The sequence below is a fragment of the Anomaloglossus baeobatrachus genome, chromosome 5 (genome assembly GCF_048569485.1).
Source record: "Anomaloglossus baeobatrachus isolate aAnoBae1 chromosome 5, aAnoBae1.hap1, whole genome shotgun sequence".
In the NCBI taxonomy this organism is placed as follows: domain Eukaryota; kingdom Metazoa; phylum Chordata; class Amphibia; order Anura; family Aromobatidae; genus Anomaloglossus; species Anomaloglossus baeobatrachus.
Window position 1 is genome coordinate 139,657,630 of NC_134357.1, and position 19,934 is coordinate 139,677,563.

General features: G+C 40.3%; 1 protein-coding gene across 2 annotated transcripts in view; it reads right to left on the reverse strand.

Annotated features, from left to right (window-relative positions):
* Nucleotides 1-1,230: 1,230 nt before the first annotated feature.
* ASCC1 (activating signal cointegrator 1 complex subunit 1) overlaps nt 1,231-19,934 on the reverse strand; it is a 426,175-nt gene continuing 407,471 nt past the window's right edge. For both annotated transcript variants that reach the window (XM_075348934.1, XM_075348933.1), the window contains one exon: nt 1,231-1,543. In XM_075348934.1, the coding sequence (XP_075205049.1) occupies nt 1,427-1,543 (117 nt within the window). In that variant the 3' untranslated portion in view covers nt 1,231-1,426. The remainder of the gene's footprint in view (nt 1,544-19,934) is intronic.

Consider the following 19,934-nt stretch of genomic DNA (forward strand, 5'->3'; position numbering starts at 1 on the left):
AGGTTGGACAGCCGACCGCCACTCCATTCATGAGATTGCCAGAATTTTTTTTTCACATTATGGACCCTTATGTACAATTTAGACCATAGCTGCACATACCATTTTACCTTCTGAATGTTCTGATATGTCAGTATATTATGTCAATGAGAACCGTATCCTTTTTTTTCCTTTGATAGGGCAATAAAGAATGTGAAAAATACCACCAAACATACCAGCTGATCACTAAAGGCCATGGCAAACGGAAACCCTGTGATCATTTTATGAAGTAGATGCTTCGAAAAGACAACCTCTACTTGTTAGAAGGGTCTCCTGACAAAGAAGTATGATTACAATTTGCTACCTTTTTGGGATCCCAGGAATCCAACATAATCTGCAAGAAAATCTGGCAGTAATTGTTCAATTACCCTGCAACTCCACCATAGAAGAAGTGAAGTATTACACAGTGCCTGTAAACATTCAATATGCTGTCTATTTAATGCAGGACATAACGTGGTCTCCAGAGGGCATTCTTTTCAGCTACTTTTTTTTAGTCAACAGATAAGAATCTTTTAAAGAGCGATTAACTCAGAATTGCCTAGTACTGTGTTTAAAATTGACTTTTCTAAAGCAGAATATCAGTTTAACATAATAATGAGAAAGTACTGTAAATTTTTGGTGCTTGGTCCTGAGCTTAAGGCCCATGCTTATAAATTTCATGGGATTTGAGCTACTGCTCCTACAGGAGCAGATCAGGTCTCCAACTGTCAACTATTGCCGGAAGCCTTCTGGAGAAGACAGAAGTGGTTTATTACTGTCTCTGTCTTCTTATTCTGTGACTACATAGCGGATAGAAGCATCCACAGTGCCTATGTTTCTGTAGGACCTAACAATCACATGATCACCAGGTGTTTGACCAGCACAGCATCGATGTTGCGTCCTACAACATGCAGATCAGCTCTGTCAATGATAGGTGTCAAAAAATGTGGAAAAATAGAAATAATAAAGGAAAAAAATGTTTCTTGGAGAACTTTTATGATCTATTGAGAGACAAAGTAGTTTTAAAAAATATAGAAAATAAAAACTGGCTGGTCATTAAGGCATTAAAGAGCAAGTCTATAGGCTGCTATGGATTAATTTATGAGATGAAGGATGAATTCTATTGCTCAGTAGGTTGCTAAAAAGAGACATAATTGAAAATAATATTTTCAATTCATACCATACATTGATATTCATTAAAAATGAACTACACAATGAGTGTTCAATGTTGTCTTTAATTGACATCCCCATATACAATAACTGTTCTAGGATTGAAAGAAGGTTTCAATTATTACAATGACAAGTCTTCAATGCAGTCTGGGTAGATGAAATACTGTAGATCATAAACCGCTATATATCACCTTTTCCAAGGAATAGTGAGAATATTGGGGGTTATTGACAGGCGGGTGCCTTAGGAGATTTGGACTTGTCCAGCTGATGTGTAGTAACCAGAGCTATCAGCAGAGAACCTCTGGGAAAGGTGAACAGTGTCCAGGTTGATTCCTCCAAAACAGAACTTGTCAAAAAGCTGCAAATAGAAAACATTTAAAATAAATGATTGCTATAAATGGATTTGAGAAAACAGCACAACATTTCTATTTATCTCATTATTTTTCATATGATGCTCTTGTGTCAAATCTGCTTTCCATCCAATAATGCTCTTGTAGACACTCAGCATTCAGCATGACGACTCCCCAGAGGACTTATTTTATGTCTGTACCCATTCAAAATTCACTTACATCAGGAGCCAAACATGTAAAAACATCAGAATATCCTGCAGCGGCTTCACTGCCAGAGAGTGGGAGTCCTAGAGTAGGTTTAGCTAAGATGTCTGTTTTTCCAGCACAGCATCTAGTTCTATGTATGCCGAGAACTTTGGGAATAATATTCCTATGGGAGAATTTAGTTTCTTTAAATACTAATTGGCAATTTGCATGTTAATCGCTGCAATGCTTCCAGCTTCAATTCAGTGATGGATAAATTAGGATATGAGATAGTGATTATTAATATTCGCATAGATGAACTTTATGCTCATGCGGATATAGACTTACACGTCCATGCTCAATCATCTAACTATCGGAATCTAGCTGGAAAGTCATGTTCTCAATCTTTAGAATCATTATTACATAAAAACAGCACTAATTACTAGAAAACTTTCAATAAACTAGTTCTGTATAAGCTAGAAGGATGTAGCCTTCCATAAATGTGTTGTCCAGAAGTATAAAAAGATTGCAACTAGTGTTGAGTGAGTGTTCTTGATCGAGCATCAGGGTGCTCGGGTACTCAAGGTGCTTGGCTGAGCATTGCAGGTGCTCACGTGTCATCCGTGAAACAACGACCACAAAAGCAAAGGCTTTCTTTACTGCATAATGTGTGCAGGTGCCTCAGTGAGAGCCATTTGCAGTCTCTGAATGGCTCTCTCTGGGGTTGAAGCACCATTTTCACAACCAGTGTATCAAAATAAAAAAAAAAAAAAAAACCCTTACTCCCCCTGGAAATGCCTCTGTTTATGGTTGGCTGTATATAGGCGGAGAGTTGAACTGCCCAATCATTGACTTCCATTATACTCGTTGCTTGAGTTGAGAACTTTCAAACCGTCTGACCTTCTCAGCTCGAGTAACGAGCATCCAACCATTTTAGTGCTCGCCTATCACCAATTGCTACTTTTTGATAAAAAAAAAAAATCAGCAACCACAGGTGCAATTCTACACACAGCCCATGAGCAGGTTGCAGATCTGTATCCGGCACAAAGCAGCCAATGTAAGCTAAACTAAATTAATGCTTCTTCATGAGCGGCATGAACATTCAAAAAAACACTTAAAAAGTAAGTAACCAGTTTACTACCAGTGAAAACTGGAATGGTAAAAAAATTGCACTGACTATCATGAAGGCAGGACTGAGAAAAAGTTGGAGAAATAGAGTTAACCGCCTAAACAAAAAATGTTTTACAGAAGTTTTAAGGGCTCATCTAATGCTTCCTAATACTCAATCCATGTTTTTTTTAAGCATATAGTTTGTTTGATGGTGGTTATAGAAAGAAAGAAAAAACTGGAGAGTATTTCTTAAAATTAATGTTTGGTTGTGCACTGAAGATTTGTGTCTGTGGTCTTGGATTATACCTAGTATTATACATCTTCCACAATGGGCAGCAACTATATCCGAAAAGTCTAAAAATACACTTTAGATAGCTGTCAGCGGAATGATGGGACAATCATTTGTCCATCAGCTACCTCACCCAAAGCTCCCATACAAAGGGGTTCTCACTCTGCAGAGCGTTGCTGTGTTGGAAAATTGGGAGTCCCAGTATACATTAGACTGTAGACCGATCCCATCAATAGCAGTGTGTTTAGTTTGTGTATGATTGCTGTAAGAGGCGTGTTCCTCCTGCTAAGCCTTCAGTAGATGTAGCACTGTGCATAACTACAGCCGTGGAGGTACGTTGAAGTAAGGAATACTTGACTTGTAGAATTATAAGAAAGAGTTCTAAATTAATTGATCAAGGTAAAATATATGTATATAAGGAAAAACGGGTTTTTGCCGCGCTAAAAAAACCACTGTTAACAGGATATTAATAAAAATCTCTTATTTCAGCATTCCAAAATTTTTATTAATATCCAGTTAACAGTGTTTTTTTAGCGCGGCAAAAACCCGTTTTTCCTTATATACATATATTTTACTACGTCTCTATGGGGCCGCTGCTTGATCCACGCGGGCACTAACATGCTAAATAAGGGATTGTGACTGGCACAACCTTACCAGGTGAGTGTACCTATCTTTATCTTCATACAGTTATTACAGAGTAAGACCCTATTTGAGCCTCTTGTCTCCCCTTCTCCAGCAGCAAATTAATTGATCAGTAAGACAAGTAGTTGCTTATATTATGGATTGGTTCAAAGTAAAGTAACTTAATCTCAAAATGATCAGCTGACCATCACAGGTGGCCACACATTTTTCTGAAAGTAACATTTTTGGTTACCCTGTGCCATGTCTTATATGATCCAGCAGACACTATCAAGGCCGGAGGCTTTTATTTATAAAGGTGGTAAATCCCTTTTCAGTCACACTCATAAATGCCAATAGAGCATATGGAAATTGTGCTGCCACCATGGTGAGGGTGGGGGGTCTGGTTTTCTTTATAGATAATATAAGCTACTTTTACTGTTTATATATAATTTGGTAATTACTAAGAGGGCTTTTTTTCACTTGTGTGTGATTAAAGTAACTCAATTATTGTCTTACATCTACTGAAAAATCAAAAAGTAAAGAGATCAAGCTTATTAGGAGGATAGAATATAATTATACCAGTCTCACTTTACTATAATATGTAGTAAATGGCTGGCTTCATTCAAACTCTAGACAGCAGACTAACAACAAAATTGCTTCAGTAGGTGCAATCTGCTGTCAAACACAATAAACAACATCAACAACAGCAAACAGGAAACACAATGCCCTCCTGGGGTCTCCGACTCTACAAGCATCTGCGTATAATTGCTTTTATTGCGAGGATTTGATCCGTATAGTATTTCGTTTTCTTTATTATCCCCTAATAAAGATATTATGGATTTTACATAAGATTTGGAATGTTACTGTATATAGAGGTTTTTTAGAGATGAGTAAATAAATTCAAATGGAAATTAATTCTACTCCAATTTTATAAAAATCTGCATTTGCCAGAGCCGAAAAAAGTTATCAAAAGGTTAAAAATACATTTTAAAAAATACTTATAGGAATCTCTGAGGGTATATCTTTAGATTAAGAAAACTTGTAGGAAAAAAATCCAGCGTGGAACCAGATATCCCAAATATAAAATGTTAATTTTATTGTTGCTCCATGGAACTGCAGAATAAAAAAAGTGACTGTCAGAACATAACATAGAGCCAATAGAACAGACTAGGTGTTTCAACTAAAGAGCCTTCATCATGGCCTGGACATCTGCTATATTTACTGCCATATACTGTATACTGTATATGAAACCAACCATGACATCACAGATTTTTTTTGTTAAAAAAGGAAGTAATCCCTATTCACGTGATGTCCATTAAGCATATGTTAAAAACCCATTTTATCAACATTTAAAAACTAATATGACTGCAAACATAATGTTATTAAGACAATGATAGGAACATAAATGTCAATTATTCATTATTGCAAGATTACGTCCTGCCTGTTCAAGCCCTTAGGTAAGCAGCTTTCCAATGTGAATATCCATTTGGATTCTTGATTGAGTTTCTGCTTGTAATTTCCCCCTCAAATGGGTCTAGTCACCTTTTCTATGCCATTAAATCAAAACCAGTAAACTTACCCCCATGTTCTCTAGCAAAGTGTTTAGATACTGCTGATGGAGAAGTTGCTGAAAGGTTTAGGCTATCGGAAAGATGTCTCTTAATGCGTATTTTGAGAGGTCTCAAGGTGCAACCCATTTGCTGGATTTAACAAATACCACACTCAATAAGTTAAATAACATAAGTATTGTTACAATTAATATATCATTAATGAAGAATTCTTAATGTAAATCAATCAGAATTTAGTCATTTTACTGGCAATGCATGGCTCAACATTTGTAGAAGCCATTAGGATTTAACCAGGTACTGGTTGATTAATAAAGGCTTTCAGAAAATAGGCTGGGAGGTAGAATAGAATTTCAGGGTTGGAGCTTTCTTTGCCACATACTGAATCCTATTATCAGATAGAATTTCCTTTAAATATGAATATGAATAAATATGAATTCAACATAGGTAAGTACGTCTTTATAATTTATTCAATAGCACTGCATTGTGGAGTTTAGTGGGTAGTAATATTAACCAATGGCTTATTAGGTGCCAATAGAGCTCGATTTTTATTTTTTAAAAATTCATTGTGATCTATTTTATTCACTATAGGAAAGGCTCTAGTTAAAGACCATTCAGGATATCTCCTATTCCGTAGTTGGTTGCATGTTTTTCTTGTTTCAATTTCATAATTTTTTTCATTCTGATTAGTTCTCCCACAAGTACGTTTTTTTTTTTTTAACATGGGGGTGATGACACGAATTTGCCATGAATAATGAATTACTAGATGTAGGCTTATGAAATGGGGCAATAATACCTTGTGATTGTGTTTATCAGCAATAAGAGAGATATCCAAATAATTAACTTCAGTAGGATGAAAAAAACTGGTGAATTTCAGATGAATATCATTAAAATGTATATATTGGGCAAATTTACTAGCTTTATCTGACATACCCCCATACAATGAGGAGGTCGTCAATAAATCTGCTGAACCATACAATGTCAGCTTGGTAAGGGTTATTTTCATCATAAAGAAAAAGTTTCTCCCATCTAGATATAATGTTTGCCAATAGAAGAACTTGGCACCCATACTAAATCACCATTGTTGGAGGAAGAATCTTTTTTCAAAACTAATTATTTTTAAGTAGAATAAGTACAGTCAATAATGAAATCCTTAATCTCCACTGCATATCTGCTATATGTATCAAGATGATAAGACAAGCATTGAATTGCAATGTTATAAAAAATGGAGGGATACAGTGCTATTACATTACACGTTAACCAATTAAAATCATCCTGCCAAGTAAATTTATCAAAAATAGAGACTATTGATTTTGTATCCCTGATAAAACTGGGGGTGTCCTGAACCAAGAGTTGTAAATAGTGATCAACCCACTCCCCCAGTCATTGACCTAATGCATCTATGCCAGCAAGCCAGTGACTATTGGTCTAAGTGGGGGTGGAAATACATTGTGGTGAATTTTGGGGAGAGAATCATAAATGAGGCTAGTGGGTTGATTAACATAAATGTACTCCATAAGTTTTTTGTACAAAGCTCTCTTATGAAAACCTTCCTCCTAAAGTTTATGTAGGAAATTATAAAAATATTTTGTGGGATAACGGCGTAATTCTGTACATAAATCCTCATTTTCCAATTCTAACAGGTTTAACTGTTCATAACGTCCTGAGTTTAATACAACGATTGCACCTCTCTTGTCCGTCTGATTAGGAGATCCTTGTTGTCAGTTAAGGTACCGTCACACTAAGCAACATCGCTAGCAACATCGCTGCTGAGGCATGACTTTTGTGACGTAACAGCGATGTTGCTAGCGATGTTGCTGTGTGTGACATCCAGCAACAACCTGGCCCCTGCTATGAGGTTGCTGGTTGTTGCTGAATGTCCTGGACCATTTTTTAGTTGTCGCTCTCCAGCTGTGAAGCACACATTGCTGTGTGTGACAGCGAGAGAGCAACAACTGAATGTGCAGTGAGCAGGGAGCCGGCTTCTGCGGACGCTGGTAACCAATGTAAATATCGGGTAACCAAGAAGCCCTTTCCTTGGTTACCCGATATTAATGGTTACTCCCTGCTCCCTGCACACATAGCCAGACTACACAATCGGTAATTAACCCGATGTGTACTCTGGCTATGAGTGCAGGGAGCCAGCGCTAAGCGGTGTGCGCTGGTAACCAAGGTAAATATCGGGTTGGTTACCCGATATTTATCTTAGTTACCAAGCGCAGCATGCTTCCACGCGTCGCTGCTGGCTGGGGGCTGGTCACTGGTTGCTGGTGAGATCTGCCTGTGTGACAGCTCACCAGCAACCCATGTAGCGACGCTCCAGCGATCCCTGCCAGGTCAGGTTGCTGGTGGGATTGCTGGAGCATCGCTTAGTGTGACGGTACCTTAAGTTTTTTAAATGCAATGCGTTCCTGTTTAGATAAGTTATCCTGTGTCTTTCTCATTTTATCTGTTCCAGTGGATTTGTCAAGATCAATGAGTTACATAGTTACATAGTTACTAAGGTTGAAAAAAGACCTAGGTCCATCTAGTTCAACCTTCCTCCACCAGTTCTACATTTGGTCACCAAGTCATTTATAACCAACAATGTTGTGTGTACTGAGGAAATCATCCAGCCCTTTTTGAAAGCTGTTATAGTATCTGCCATTACTACCTCTTGTGGTCTGACTGCTCTAACTGTAAAGAACCCTTTCCTATTTAGCTGTCGGAATCGCTTTTCTTCCACTCGCAGTGAATGCCCCCTGGTCCTAGAGTTCTTTCTCTATAATATCTTGGAATTGATCTAGAGGGCTAGAGGGTTGAAAATGCACAGGATAAAATAAGGATTTTCAGTGACAAACTCTCATTCAAGGAAATACCCAAGGATCAGTCTATTTAAATAGATTTAAGAGATAACAGGGCTTTCTGTTCCTGATAGGTCATAATACCACTTCAGTAACAATTTTGTGATGTTGAATATTATAAGAAGTAGGCTCATTTTCAATATAGTGGCACTTCATAGTAAGGTTACGAGTGAACTTGTTAATGTTCAAAATGGTTCAAAAGTGTCAAATCTATTAGTGAGGGGAAAAGCCGAGTTCTTTGAACCAAAGAGAAATCTGCAGTTCACATAGATTGTAGCTGGAAAGATTCCAGATTGGAATTTCTAGTAATTCCGATTTCTGTTGCGGATAAGATATTTTTTTCTTTCTGTATTTGCTGACACCTCGCTTCCTCCGTTTTTTAGGGTATGAATCTTGATTCTAGAAGGTTCTATTGGAAATAGAGTTCGATTTTCCTCCATCAAAACTTTGAAACTCCTAATTAGAGATGAGCGGGAGCGGTTCCATGGAGGTTCGGTTTGCCGGTAGCAAACGAGCCTAGCCTCCACTGGCTTGAGGTTAACCTGAACCCTGGAGCAAGTAACTGATTGGCAGTTTGAGTCTCTGCCCACAAACAGTCAGCCATTAGTAGATCAATTCCGGTGAGGGGGGGGTTGGGAGGGCTTTTTCAAAAACAATTTTTTGGGTTGTACACTACATGTAATCGTGCTGATATTACCCCAGTGCGAGCGTTCAACCACTGCAAGAGACTCGCACAGGGCTGAATACCAAGCATACCTGAGTACAGCGTTGCTTGCATGAGTGAAGTTTGCACGTAAAGCATCTGAACCCCGAATCCGAACCTTGATTTTTTAAGTTGTCACACATCTCTACTCATTATAGAAGATGGTAGAATAAGAAATGGCATACATAAATTCTGCATAACGATAATCAATAATCCACAATGCAATATATTATACAGAAGAGGGACTACAATGTAAGACCAAATCGCTATATCAGTAGAACAAAAAACAAAGAACAAGAGGCGATCAATTAGGTCTATTTATTTTTATTAGTAATAAAAGTTTGGACAGGTGAGGGGAGTCAAACCCGGCATACATCACTGCAGTTATAATACACCAATTGTGCAAAACTTTATATGAAGTCACGGTTGTGAACACACATATGTACCTTTCAGAGTTATAATCTGCAAAAATTATAAATTGTTTATCAAATATCCCTTGTTAAATTTACTGGACGCACTCATCCATGCATGCATACACAAGGAATATAAATACAGTGGAAAACACATGAACTCCTCCAAGTTCAAACATGGACCACATACTCAAAAGATGAAATATAAGGCCACCTATCCATAGATTGCTATATCAACAGGGGGCATCAATATCCATAATTAGGTATAATTATAGATCTTCACACATATACATGACCATATACAAAACGGGTCACTTAAAGTTCGAATACAGAAGCATGGAGCAGTCCATTAGACTGATGGCGCAGTCAAGGATGCAATGGTACTGAAAAATAATGATAACAATGATCAAATATTCAGCATATATACAACGCATGAACTACTCCAGGCTCAAAACATGGAACACGTGCCCTAAAAGGTGAGACCATAGACCACCATGTCAATGCGGCGTCAGTGTCTAATATTAATCCCAATTATCATTGTATATGCATAAAGACCACAAAAAGATCACATGCGTGGTTCCAGGTACAAAACATGGAGCAGTCCATGAAGTAATGGTATAACCATGTAGAATATCATTCACCCACTAATACAGTGTGCAGAGGATAAGTATATAAGATAAGGGCACTGCTCATATATTACTAAACAAAAAAACTCCATACTCAGCAACAGAGTCAAATTTGTCATATAGTAATGGGAATAATTCCCATTACTATATGACAAATTTGACTCTGTTGCTGAGTATGGAGTTTTTTTGTTTAGTAATATATGAGCAGTGCCCTTATCTTATATACTTATCCTCTGCACCACTGTATTAGTGGGTGAATGATATTCTACATGGTTATACCATTACTTCATGGACTGCTCCATGTTTTGTACCTGGAACCACGCATGTGATCTTTTTGTGGTCTTTATGCATATACAATGATAATTGGGATTAATATTAGACACTGACGCCGCATTGACATGGTGGTCTATGGTCTCACCTTTTAGGGCACGTGTTCCATGTTTTGAGCCTGGAGTAGTTCATGCGTTGTATATATGCTGAATATTTGATCATTGTTATCATTATTTTTCAGTACCATTGCATCCTTGACTGCGCCATCAGTCTAATGGACTGCTCCATGCTTCTGTATTCGAACTTTAAGTGACCCGTTTTGTATATGGTCATGTATATGTGTGAAGATCTATAATTATACCTAATTATGGATATTGATGCCCCCTGTTGATATAGCAATCTATGGATAGGTGGCCTTATATTTCATCTTTTGAGTATGTGGTCCATGTTTGAACTTGGAGGAGTTCATGTGTTTTCCACTGTATTTATATTCCTTGTGTATGCATGCATGGATGAGTGCGTCCAGTAAATTTAACAAGGGATATTTGATAAACAATTTATAATTTTTGCAGATTATAACTCTGAAAGGTACATATGTGTGTTCACAACCGTGACTTCATATAAAGTTTTGCACAATTGGTGTATTATAACTGCAGTGATGTATGCCGGGTTTGACTCCCCTCACCTGTCCAAACTTTTATTACTAATAAAAATAAATAGACCTAATTGATCGCCTCTTGTTCTTTGTTTTTTGTTCTACTCATTATAGAAGATGGTAGCAGTTTTCTTGAGGTGTAACCCTCGAGGGATCATTTCCTTGTCTAAATGGGATTTTAGGGAGGTATGGTCCCACCACATCCAAAGTTCCTTGGAACAATAATCAAAGTTACATTTTATATTTGGGATATCTGGTTCCATGCTGAATATGCTCTACAAGTTTTCATAATGACAAACTCTAGCTTCATCCATGCGAGGGTCTCCAAGCTATTCCCTTCTGAGGACATCTTTCATGTCTTTACATTCCTCTGTGTTGTTACCATATGAGCACTGGCTTCTGGTAAAAACCATAAAAATTAGCACTAAATAACAAAACCCATATCTCTTGAACCATATCAAGAATTTATAAATAGATAAATAAACAGACTACTTAGATGAAGCACTGGGAACTAAATTAGCAAAAAAATGGGTCACTTTTGACCTGGAGACAGGTTTTCTTTAAACCCAACTTTATGGAGCATTTAGAAGATGTAATTTCGGCCTATTAATATACCTGAAAAGGACCTATTACTCACCCAAAATTTTTTTGCAAAATTCTCCAACCTCCTCTGCAGCTCTTTTCCATTTTGTGATGCATCACTCCATTTCAGAGATGTTCACATTTATTGCTTTTGAAGTGGAATATTTCTGTTGGCAGTCCAACTGTGCATAATTCAGAGTCTTCTGTGGGCGCATGCACTTTTCCCTCCAAAATGCACCAGGGTAGCTGATGTAGTTTCAGACACTGTTGAGGTGTTATTGACAGCATATGGAAGGGATGGGTGAAAGCACAAGCCCTAGAGAAAAGTCTAAATAAACAACCAGCTTGACTGCCAACAGAAACTTCATATAATGTGCACCACATGTGAATATCTCTGAAATGGAACGACGCAGGACAAAATGATAAAGAGCGACAAATTGGGGGAAGCACCGTAATTTGTACAAGGTACTTATCTCGATTTTCTTCTTCCAGTGACAGGTCCTCTTTAACAAAAAAAATGTGTATTCAGCTCACGTCATCCAAATTTTACTTTATGCTGAAGCCAAATGGATCTTGAGACTAGACTCCAGACAGCCTATAGGTCTAACTTTTCACTCTGATTTGCGTTACATCATGTAGTTTGTTTTTTTTCATACCATGGATGCCGCATTGTTAGTGTGCATCGTGATAACATCATTCAAGGGAAGCACATGCACTTGTTATTCATGGTTGAGCATTTATTGGACATATGATAATTTAAACCCGAATCATTTATTATTTTTTAATTTGTTGAACCCTTATTCAATATGTTCTTAGTATGCATATTTTGGTTTACTTACACATATGCCCTCTTAATTTAGTTTACCAAGTTACCCATATACAATTTTGCTTTTCGTTTTTTTCCTATATAACTTTTTTTGCTATAGGAATTTATCATACAAATTTTCAAATATACATTTCTAATTGTATGTATACATTTTTTGCTTATATATAAATTGATACTCTTGCCCCCTCCCCCTTCCTCTCTCTTTTTCTTTTTCTGTTTTTTTGATTTTTTACATTCTAATCAACCTTGATGTATTTCACTTTCCTCGTCTCCACCATGTCTAAACCACACCTCCTTATGGCCTCAACCCACATCTCCACTACTATTTAATGGAGGTGTTTTAAACATTGGATTACTTATGATTAAGGACTTTTTTGTTTTTAATACCCCAGTCCGAAACGCATCAAGGTTTCCATGTTCTTTTTTGACCCTGCGCTTTGTGTGTTCATGTATTTTTAACTATTTTTCAATACAGAAGATATCTTATTATTTGTACTCGTGCCGGGTCCAACTTCCTCTCTCCTCCCTGGACTCCTCTTTAACAAAGACTCATGCAGCAATCTGTTTACACAGGCCAATAACTAAAGTTGGTGAATGAAATATCGCTAATATGATGTAATCAGAAGCACATCTCCTGTTGACAAAGGGCGATATGCCAAGCGGCAGCCTAGATGTACAGGTCTGGACTGACAGGTCATGTATTTCCAAGTCTCTTCCTATACAGGCAGGAAGGGAAAGACCTGTCAGACACGGTCAGCTGGTGGGGCCCTGCCTGTTCGACTACTCTGCCACTGTCACGGGGTGTGGTGATGAGGTAACTTGGAACAGGAACACCTGCACTGGCCCTAGGGATAGGGTGGCCTTAGCTGTCTCTGTTTCCAAAGATACATCTAATGGTGGCGATGTTTGGGCCGCCTTCCTAACTCTATCTTTCTGAATATCCCTGGTCTATACCCCCTCTTCCCTACCCCTGGGGGGAGACTGGACAGGAGTAGTTTATCTCATAGAACTAGACAGATAGGAACAAACAAAACTCAAACTCACTGCACACACACACACACAGAGGTAGGACAATACATGCTCAGGTGGAAATAAAGATTAAAGGAGAAAATAAATGGACAACGATAATATTTCCACAACACACTAAATAACGCACAGGAGACCACCAGAAGAAGATCACCACAGCACAAGGACTAGTATTGCAAATTAAGCTATAATCAGCGTGAGAAAACAGGATTCACCATCTTTTAAAAAGCAACAATCCACAGACTGTCAGAAATTAACTCCTGCTAGACTGCTCACTAAAAAGCACACAACTGGTCGACGCCCGAGTCTGACTATACAACTCAAAAGCACCAAGCAAACCACAGTGTGACGTGTCAGACTCTGCAGTGTGAACAGGGTCAGAAGGTGCCATGACACTTGGTGAGTTTAGAGCTGAACACTGTGTGACAGCCACATGGCTTGATCATCCGTCGGCGATTAAAGCATGTTGCACTCTGCGTTTCCGAATCAAACATACCAGGCTAAAATTGTGCAGACAATGCCTGATAAATGCTGCCTGTGGATCGGGTAGCATGTATGAGCGGTCAGGTTCATTTTAAAACCGTGCAGCTGACTGGCACAAAAAAATCTAGGAATAGGACATGCTGTAAATTAAAAAAAGCTACAGAAAATTCAACAGTGTGCTTGATAGTGTGAATGGGATTAAGTTAAATCTTATTTACTACGTCTCACTGCTGCGTTAATAAATCAAATTTGACCAAACGCAAAGGCCTTACAGTGTTGGAGCAGTGACATTTTGTAAGATAAAATATTCTTTCCATCCAGATCACTTGAAGCATGATACCTATAATATTTTAATAATCCACAAGCCATTAATGAAAACTATCAGCTTAGTTTATTCCTTGAGGGAGCACTCAAGAAAAGATTCTTCTTTCTGCCACCAGAGTAGTAAAATTTCTAAATGTCAGACAATGACATGTACCTCTCTAGACCGAGTCTCTAGGTCTTCATAAAGCCATTTCTGGCTTCTCATTGGCATGTTTAGACTGACTAAATCCATCCATCTTGCCCTTCACACATTGCGTCCTTAATTATAGAAACCTTTTAATTTGTAAGGATTATATTTTTCACCTACCAAGCCTATTTCTCAACCTATTAAATGAGATCCTTCACCAGATCTCACAATATCAACCTATGCATTGCTTACTTTAATATTAGGCATGAAACTTTTACTAAGGATTATACAGCCATCTTGATATTTATTTTCACAGTAATAGTGTGTTTTATATACTGTATAGTATACATTTTTTAACTGTTAGGCTATGTGCGCACGTTGCGCAAAAACATGCAGTTACACTGCGCTTTGTAGCGCAGCGTAACTGCATGCGTCCTGCGTCCCCTGCACAGTCTATGGAGATTGTGCAGGGGCCGTGCGCACGTGGCGTTTTAGAGCGCAGCGCTTCGGCTACTGCCAAAGCGCTGCGTAAAAAGAAGTGACATGTCACTTCTTCTGTGCGCTTTGCTGGCAGCTCCTGCTCTGTCTATGGGAGGAGCTGCAGGCAGAGCGCATGGAATCGGCGCTCACTACGGACATTTCTGCAGCGATTTAAAGCGCACATGTGCTCTTCAGATCGCTGCAGAAATTTCTGCAGTGAACTGTACGCAACGTGCGCACATAGCCTTAACTTGCCAGGTCCTCTGTTGCCCCCAACCAAGCAGCATTAATATTTGTATACCCAAATTACCTGCCTAACCATCCCTGTATAATGCTATTCACTAATACAGTTCAGATCCAGATATATTTGGACACAGACACACATTTTGTTGCTTTTTGTTTTTTACCTGCTTACTGAAACATATTTAAGTTATAGTTATATAATGGACATGGACATAAAGTCCTGACTTTTAGCTTTCATTTGAGGGTATCCACATTAACATTTGATTAACCCCTTCACCCCCGGCCACTAAAACACCCTAATGACCGGGCCATTTTTTGCAATTCTGACCAGTGTCACTTTGACAGGTTATAACTCTGGAACGCTTCAACAGATCCTGGCGATTCTGAGATTGTTTTTTCGTGACATATTGTACTTCATGTCAGTGGTAAATTTAGGCCGATATTTTTTGCGTTTATTTGTGAAAATTTAGGAAATTGTGCGAAAATTTCGCAATTTTCAAACTTTGAAAATTTATGCCCATAAATCTGAGAGATATGTCACACAAAATAGTTACGAAATAACATTTCCCACTTGTCTACTTTACATCAGCGCAATTTTCGAAAGAATTTTTTTTTTCATTAGGAAGTTAGAAGGGGTCAAAGTTCATCAGCAATTTCTAATTTTTCCAACAAAATTTACAAAATAATTTTTTAGGGACCACATCACATTTGAAGTGACTTTGAGAGGCCGAGGTGACAGAAAATACCCAAAAGTGACCCCATTCTAAAAACTGCACCCCTCACACTGCTCAAAACCACATCCAAGAAGTTTATTAACCCTTTAGGTGCTTCACAGGAACCAAAGCAATGTGGAAGGAAAAAATGAAAATTTTACTTTTTAACACAAAAATGTTACTTTAGCCATAAAATTTTCATTTTTACAAGGGAGAAAAGAGAAAGTGCACCCTACAATTTATTGTGCATTTTCTCCTGAGTACACTGATACCCCATATGGGGTAAAAATCAATTGTTTGGGTGCACGGCAGAGGTCGAAAGGCAAGGAGCGCCATTTGAATTTTTGAACGCAAAATTAGCTGCACTCATTAGCGGACGCCATGTCGGGTTTGAAGACCCCCTGAGGTGCCTAAACAATGGAGCTCCCCCACAAGTGACCCCATTTTGGAAACTAGAGCCCTCAAAAAAAATTTTTTTACCACAAAACTGTTGCTTCAACTAGGTAGCTTTTTTTTTCACAAGGGTATCGGGAAAAAATGCAACATAAAATGTATCGTCCATTTTCTCCTGAGTACGCAGATACCTCATATGTGGTGGAAATCAAATGTTTGGGCACACGGCAGAGCTCGAAAGGGAAGGAGCGCCATTTGAATTTTTGAACGCAAAATTAGCTGCACTCATTAGCGGACGCCATGTCAGGTTTGAAGACCCCCTGAGGTGCCTAAACAATGGAGCTCCCCCACAAGTGACCTCATTTTGGAAACTAGAGCCCTCAAATAATTTTTCTAGATGTTTGGTGAGCACTTTGAACACCTGGGGGCTTCACAAAAGTTTATAAAGTTGAGCTGTGAAAATATTTTTTTTTTTTACCACAAAACTGTTGCTTCAACTAAGTAGCTTTTTTTTCCACAAGGGTATCAGGAAAAAATACACCATGAAATTTATAGTGCATTTTTTCCTGAGTACGACGATACCTCATATGTGGTGGAAAGTAATTGTTTGGGCGCATGGCGGGGCTCAGAAGTGAAGGAGCACCAATTGACAGCAAAATTTGTTTGAATCATTAGCGGATACCATGTCACGTTTGGAGACTCCCTGAGGTGCCTAAACAGTGGAGCTCCCCCACAAGTGACCCCATTTTGGAAACTAGACCCCTCAAGGAGTTTATCTAGATGTTTGGTGAGCCCCAAGGGGCTCCACAGAAGTCGATAATGTTGAGCCATGAATATAATTTTCTTTTGTTTTACCACAGAACTGTTACTTGAACCAGGTAGCTTTTTTTTCACAAGGGTATCAGGAAAAAATGCACCATAAAACGTATTGTGCAATTTCTCCTGAGTACGCATATACCTCACATGTGGTGGAAAGTAATTGTTGGGCGCACGGCGTGGCTCAGAAGAGAAGGGCACCATTTGACAGCAAAATTGGTTGGAATCATTAGCGGACGCCATGTCACGTTTTTAGACCCCCCCTATGGTGCCTAAACAGTGGAGCTCCCCCACAAATTACCCCATTTTGGAACTAGACCCCTCAAGGAATTTATCTAGATGTTTAGTGAGCCCCTTGTACCCCCAGGGGCTCCACTGAAAGTTGATAACGTTGAACCGTGAAAATTATTTATTTTTTTTAAATTTTTGCAGCAACAAGGTAGCTTTTTTTTTTCTTTTTACAACGGTATCAGGAAAAAATGCACCATAAAACGTATTGTGCAATTTTTCCCGAGTACGCAGATACCTCACATGTGGTGGAAAGTAATTGTTTGGGTGCATGGCAGGGCTCAGAAGACAAGAAACGCAATTTGACTTTTCAAACGCACAGACGCAGTGCACTGATCGGCCGCTGCAGGACGCACAGTCAGATGAGATACAAAAAGCGCTGGGGATACAGAAAAAAAAAAAAGTCACGCCAAAAATTGAGCAGGGATGCTAATCTGCGCTCAGCGGGACGCACGGACAGATGCGATACTTTTTTTTCCGTCTCCCCGACGCTTTTTGTATCGCATCAGTCCGTGCGTCCCGCCGAGCGCTGATCGGGGATGCACATAACGGATCGGCATCCCTGCTCAATTTTTGGCGTGACTTTTTTTTCCGTATCCCCGATGCTTTTTGTCACGCCAAAAATTGAGCAGGGATGCCGACCCGTTATGTGCATCCCTGATCAGCGCTCGGCGGGACGCACGGACTGATGCGATACAAAAAGCGTCGGGGATACGGGAAAAAAAAAGTCTTGCCGAAAACTGACCACGGATGCAGATACGTTATCTGCATCCCTGATCAGCGCTTGGCGGGACGCACGAGGTGTAAAAATGGACAGGAAATAGAGGATAAAAAAGAGAAAAAAAAAAAAAAGTTATACTCACAGTACCCAGGGGATTGGCAGGAGGAACAGCTTTACAGCAGCAGCAGGCAGGAAGTTGGACAGCTCAGCAGAAGACCCAGGAAGAAGGACCCAGCGATGGAGGCAGATGTGATCGGCCGGTGAAGACAGGTAAGAGGACGTCGGGGGAACAGCAGAGGTCCGGGGGACAGCAGAGGGGGGGGACAGCAGAAGGGGAGGGGGAGAGCAGAGGGGGAGAGCAGAGGGGGAGAGAAGAGGGGGAGGAGTAGAGGGGGAGGAGGAGAGCAGAGGAGGAGGGAGATACCGGAGGAGCTGCAGAATAGAGATCACGGGGGAGGCCGGCAGATTGGGATGTCGGGGGGCAGATCGGGATGTCGGGGGGCAGATCGCAGGGGGGCATGGGCAGGGGCCATTACGGGAGCGCGCAGGAGCAATCGCAAGAACGCGCAGGGGCTGCAAGGAGAGCAGAGGAGGGAGATACCGGAGGAGCTGCAGAATAGAGATGGCGGGGGGCAGATCGGGATGTCGGGGGGGCAGATCGCAGGGGGCCACGGGCAGGGGCCATTACGGGAGCGCGCAGGAGCAATCACAAGAGCGCGCAGGGGCTGCAAGGAGAGCAGAGGAGGAGGGAGATACCGGAGGAGCTGCAGAATAGAGATGGCGGGGGGCAGATCGGGATGTCGGGGGGGCAGATCAGGATGTCGGGGGGGCAGATCGCAGGGGGGCACGAGCAGGGGCCATTACGGAAGCTCGCAGGAGCAATCGCAAGAGCGCGCAGGGGCTGCAAGGTGAGCACAATACTCACCGCTCCTGCTCCGTGACGTGACAGCAGCGGCAGCAGCAGCGGTGGCGTGGTACCACTAGTACCAGCCAGTGCTGCACGCTGCAGACATGTTGGGGGAGGGTCCCCAGACCAGCACAGACCTGGGGAGGGCGGCCACCGGCAGATCAGACCGCCCCACTGCACACTGATTGGAGCGATTGCGCGTCATAGCACGATCGCTCAAATCAGTGCTGCAGGGGCTGGGGGCGGCATGTTTGAGATCCACCTATGATCTGCTGTACCTGCTACAATAGATCATAGCAGGATCTCATAGTATCGCACTAATTCCGGCATTATTTTTACCGAAATCAGTGCGAAAGATGTGGTTGGCGGTTCAGATTTGAACAGCCAATCACATCGATCGTCGATGGGGGGTGGCGATGCCACCCCCCACTGTGGTGAAGCAAAGGTCCCCTGCTGTAAGAAACAGCAGGGGACATCATTTGAAAGCCGTTGCTATGGCCACGGCAATCAAATGAACTTTAGGCCGTAAAATTACGTCCCTGGTCGTTAAGTCACGTTAAAATAGGACGTAATTTTACTGCCCGCGGTCGTGAAGGGGTTAAAGGATTAGGCGTTTCAGCTCCTTTACATGGGTTACCCTGGTTTTAAAGGGCCCAAAAGTAATGGGACAATTGACACAATGGGTAATTCCTTTATTATTTAATTCTCAATTTAGCACATAAAAGGCCTGGAGTTGATTTGAGGTGTGGTGCTTGCATTTTGAAGATTTTGCTGATAAGTAAATATGCTGTCAAAGGAGCTCTCCATTCAGGTGAAACAAGTCATCCTTCATCAAGGAAAAAAACTGAAAAATAACATCCAAGAAATTGCTACAATATTAGGAAAGGCTTAATTCTACAGTTTGGTACATACTGAAAAAGAAAGAAAGCACTGGTGACCCCCATCAATGCAAAAAGACCTGGACGCCTACGGAAGACAACAGGGGAGGATGATCGCAGAATAATTACCATGGTGAAGAGAAAACCCTACACAACATCTAACCAAGTGAACAATACTCTTCAGAATGTAAGCTTATCAATATCCAAATCTACCATAAAGAGAAGACTGCATGAAAGAAAATACAGAGGATTCACTGCACGATGCAAGCCACTCTTAAGCGTTAAGAATAAAAAGGGGCTTTGCAAAAAAAAAAAAA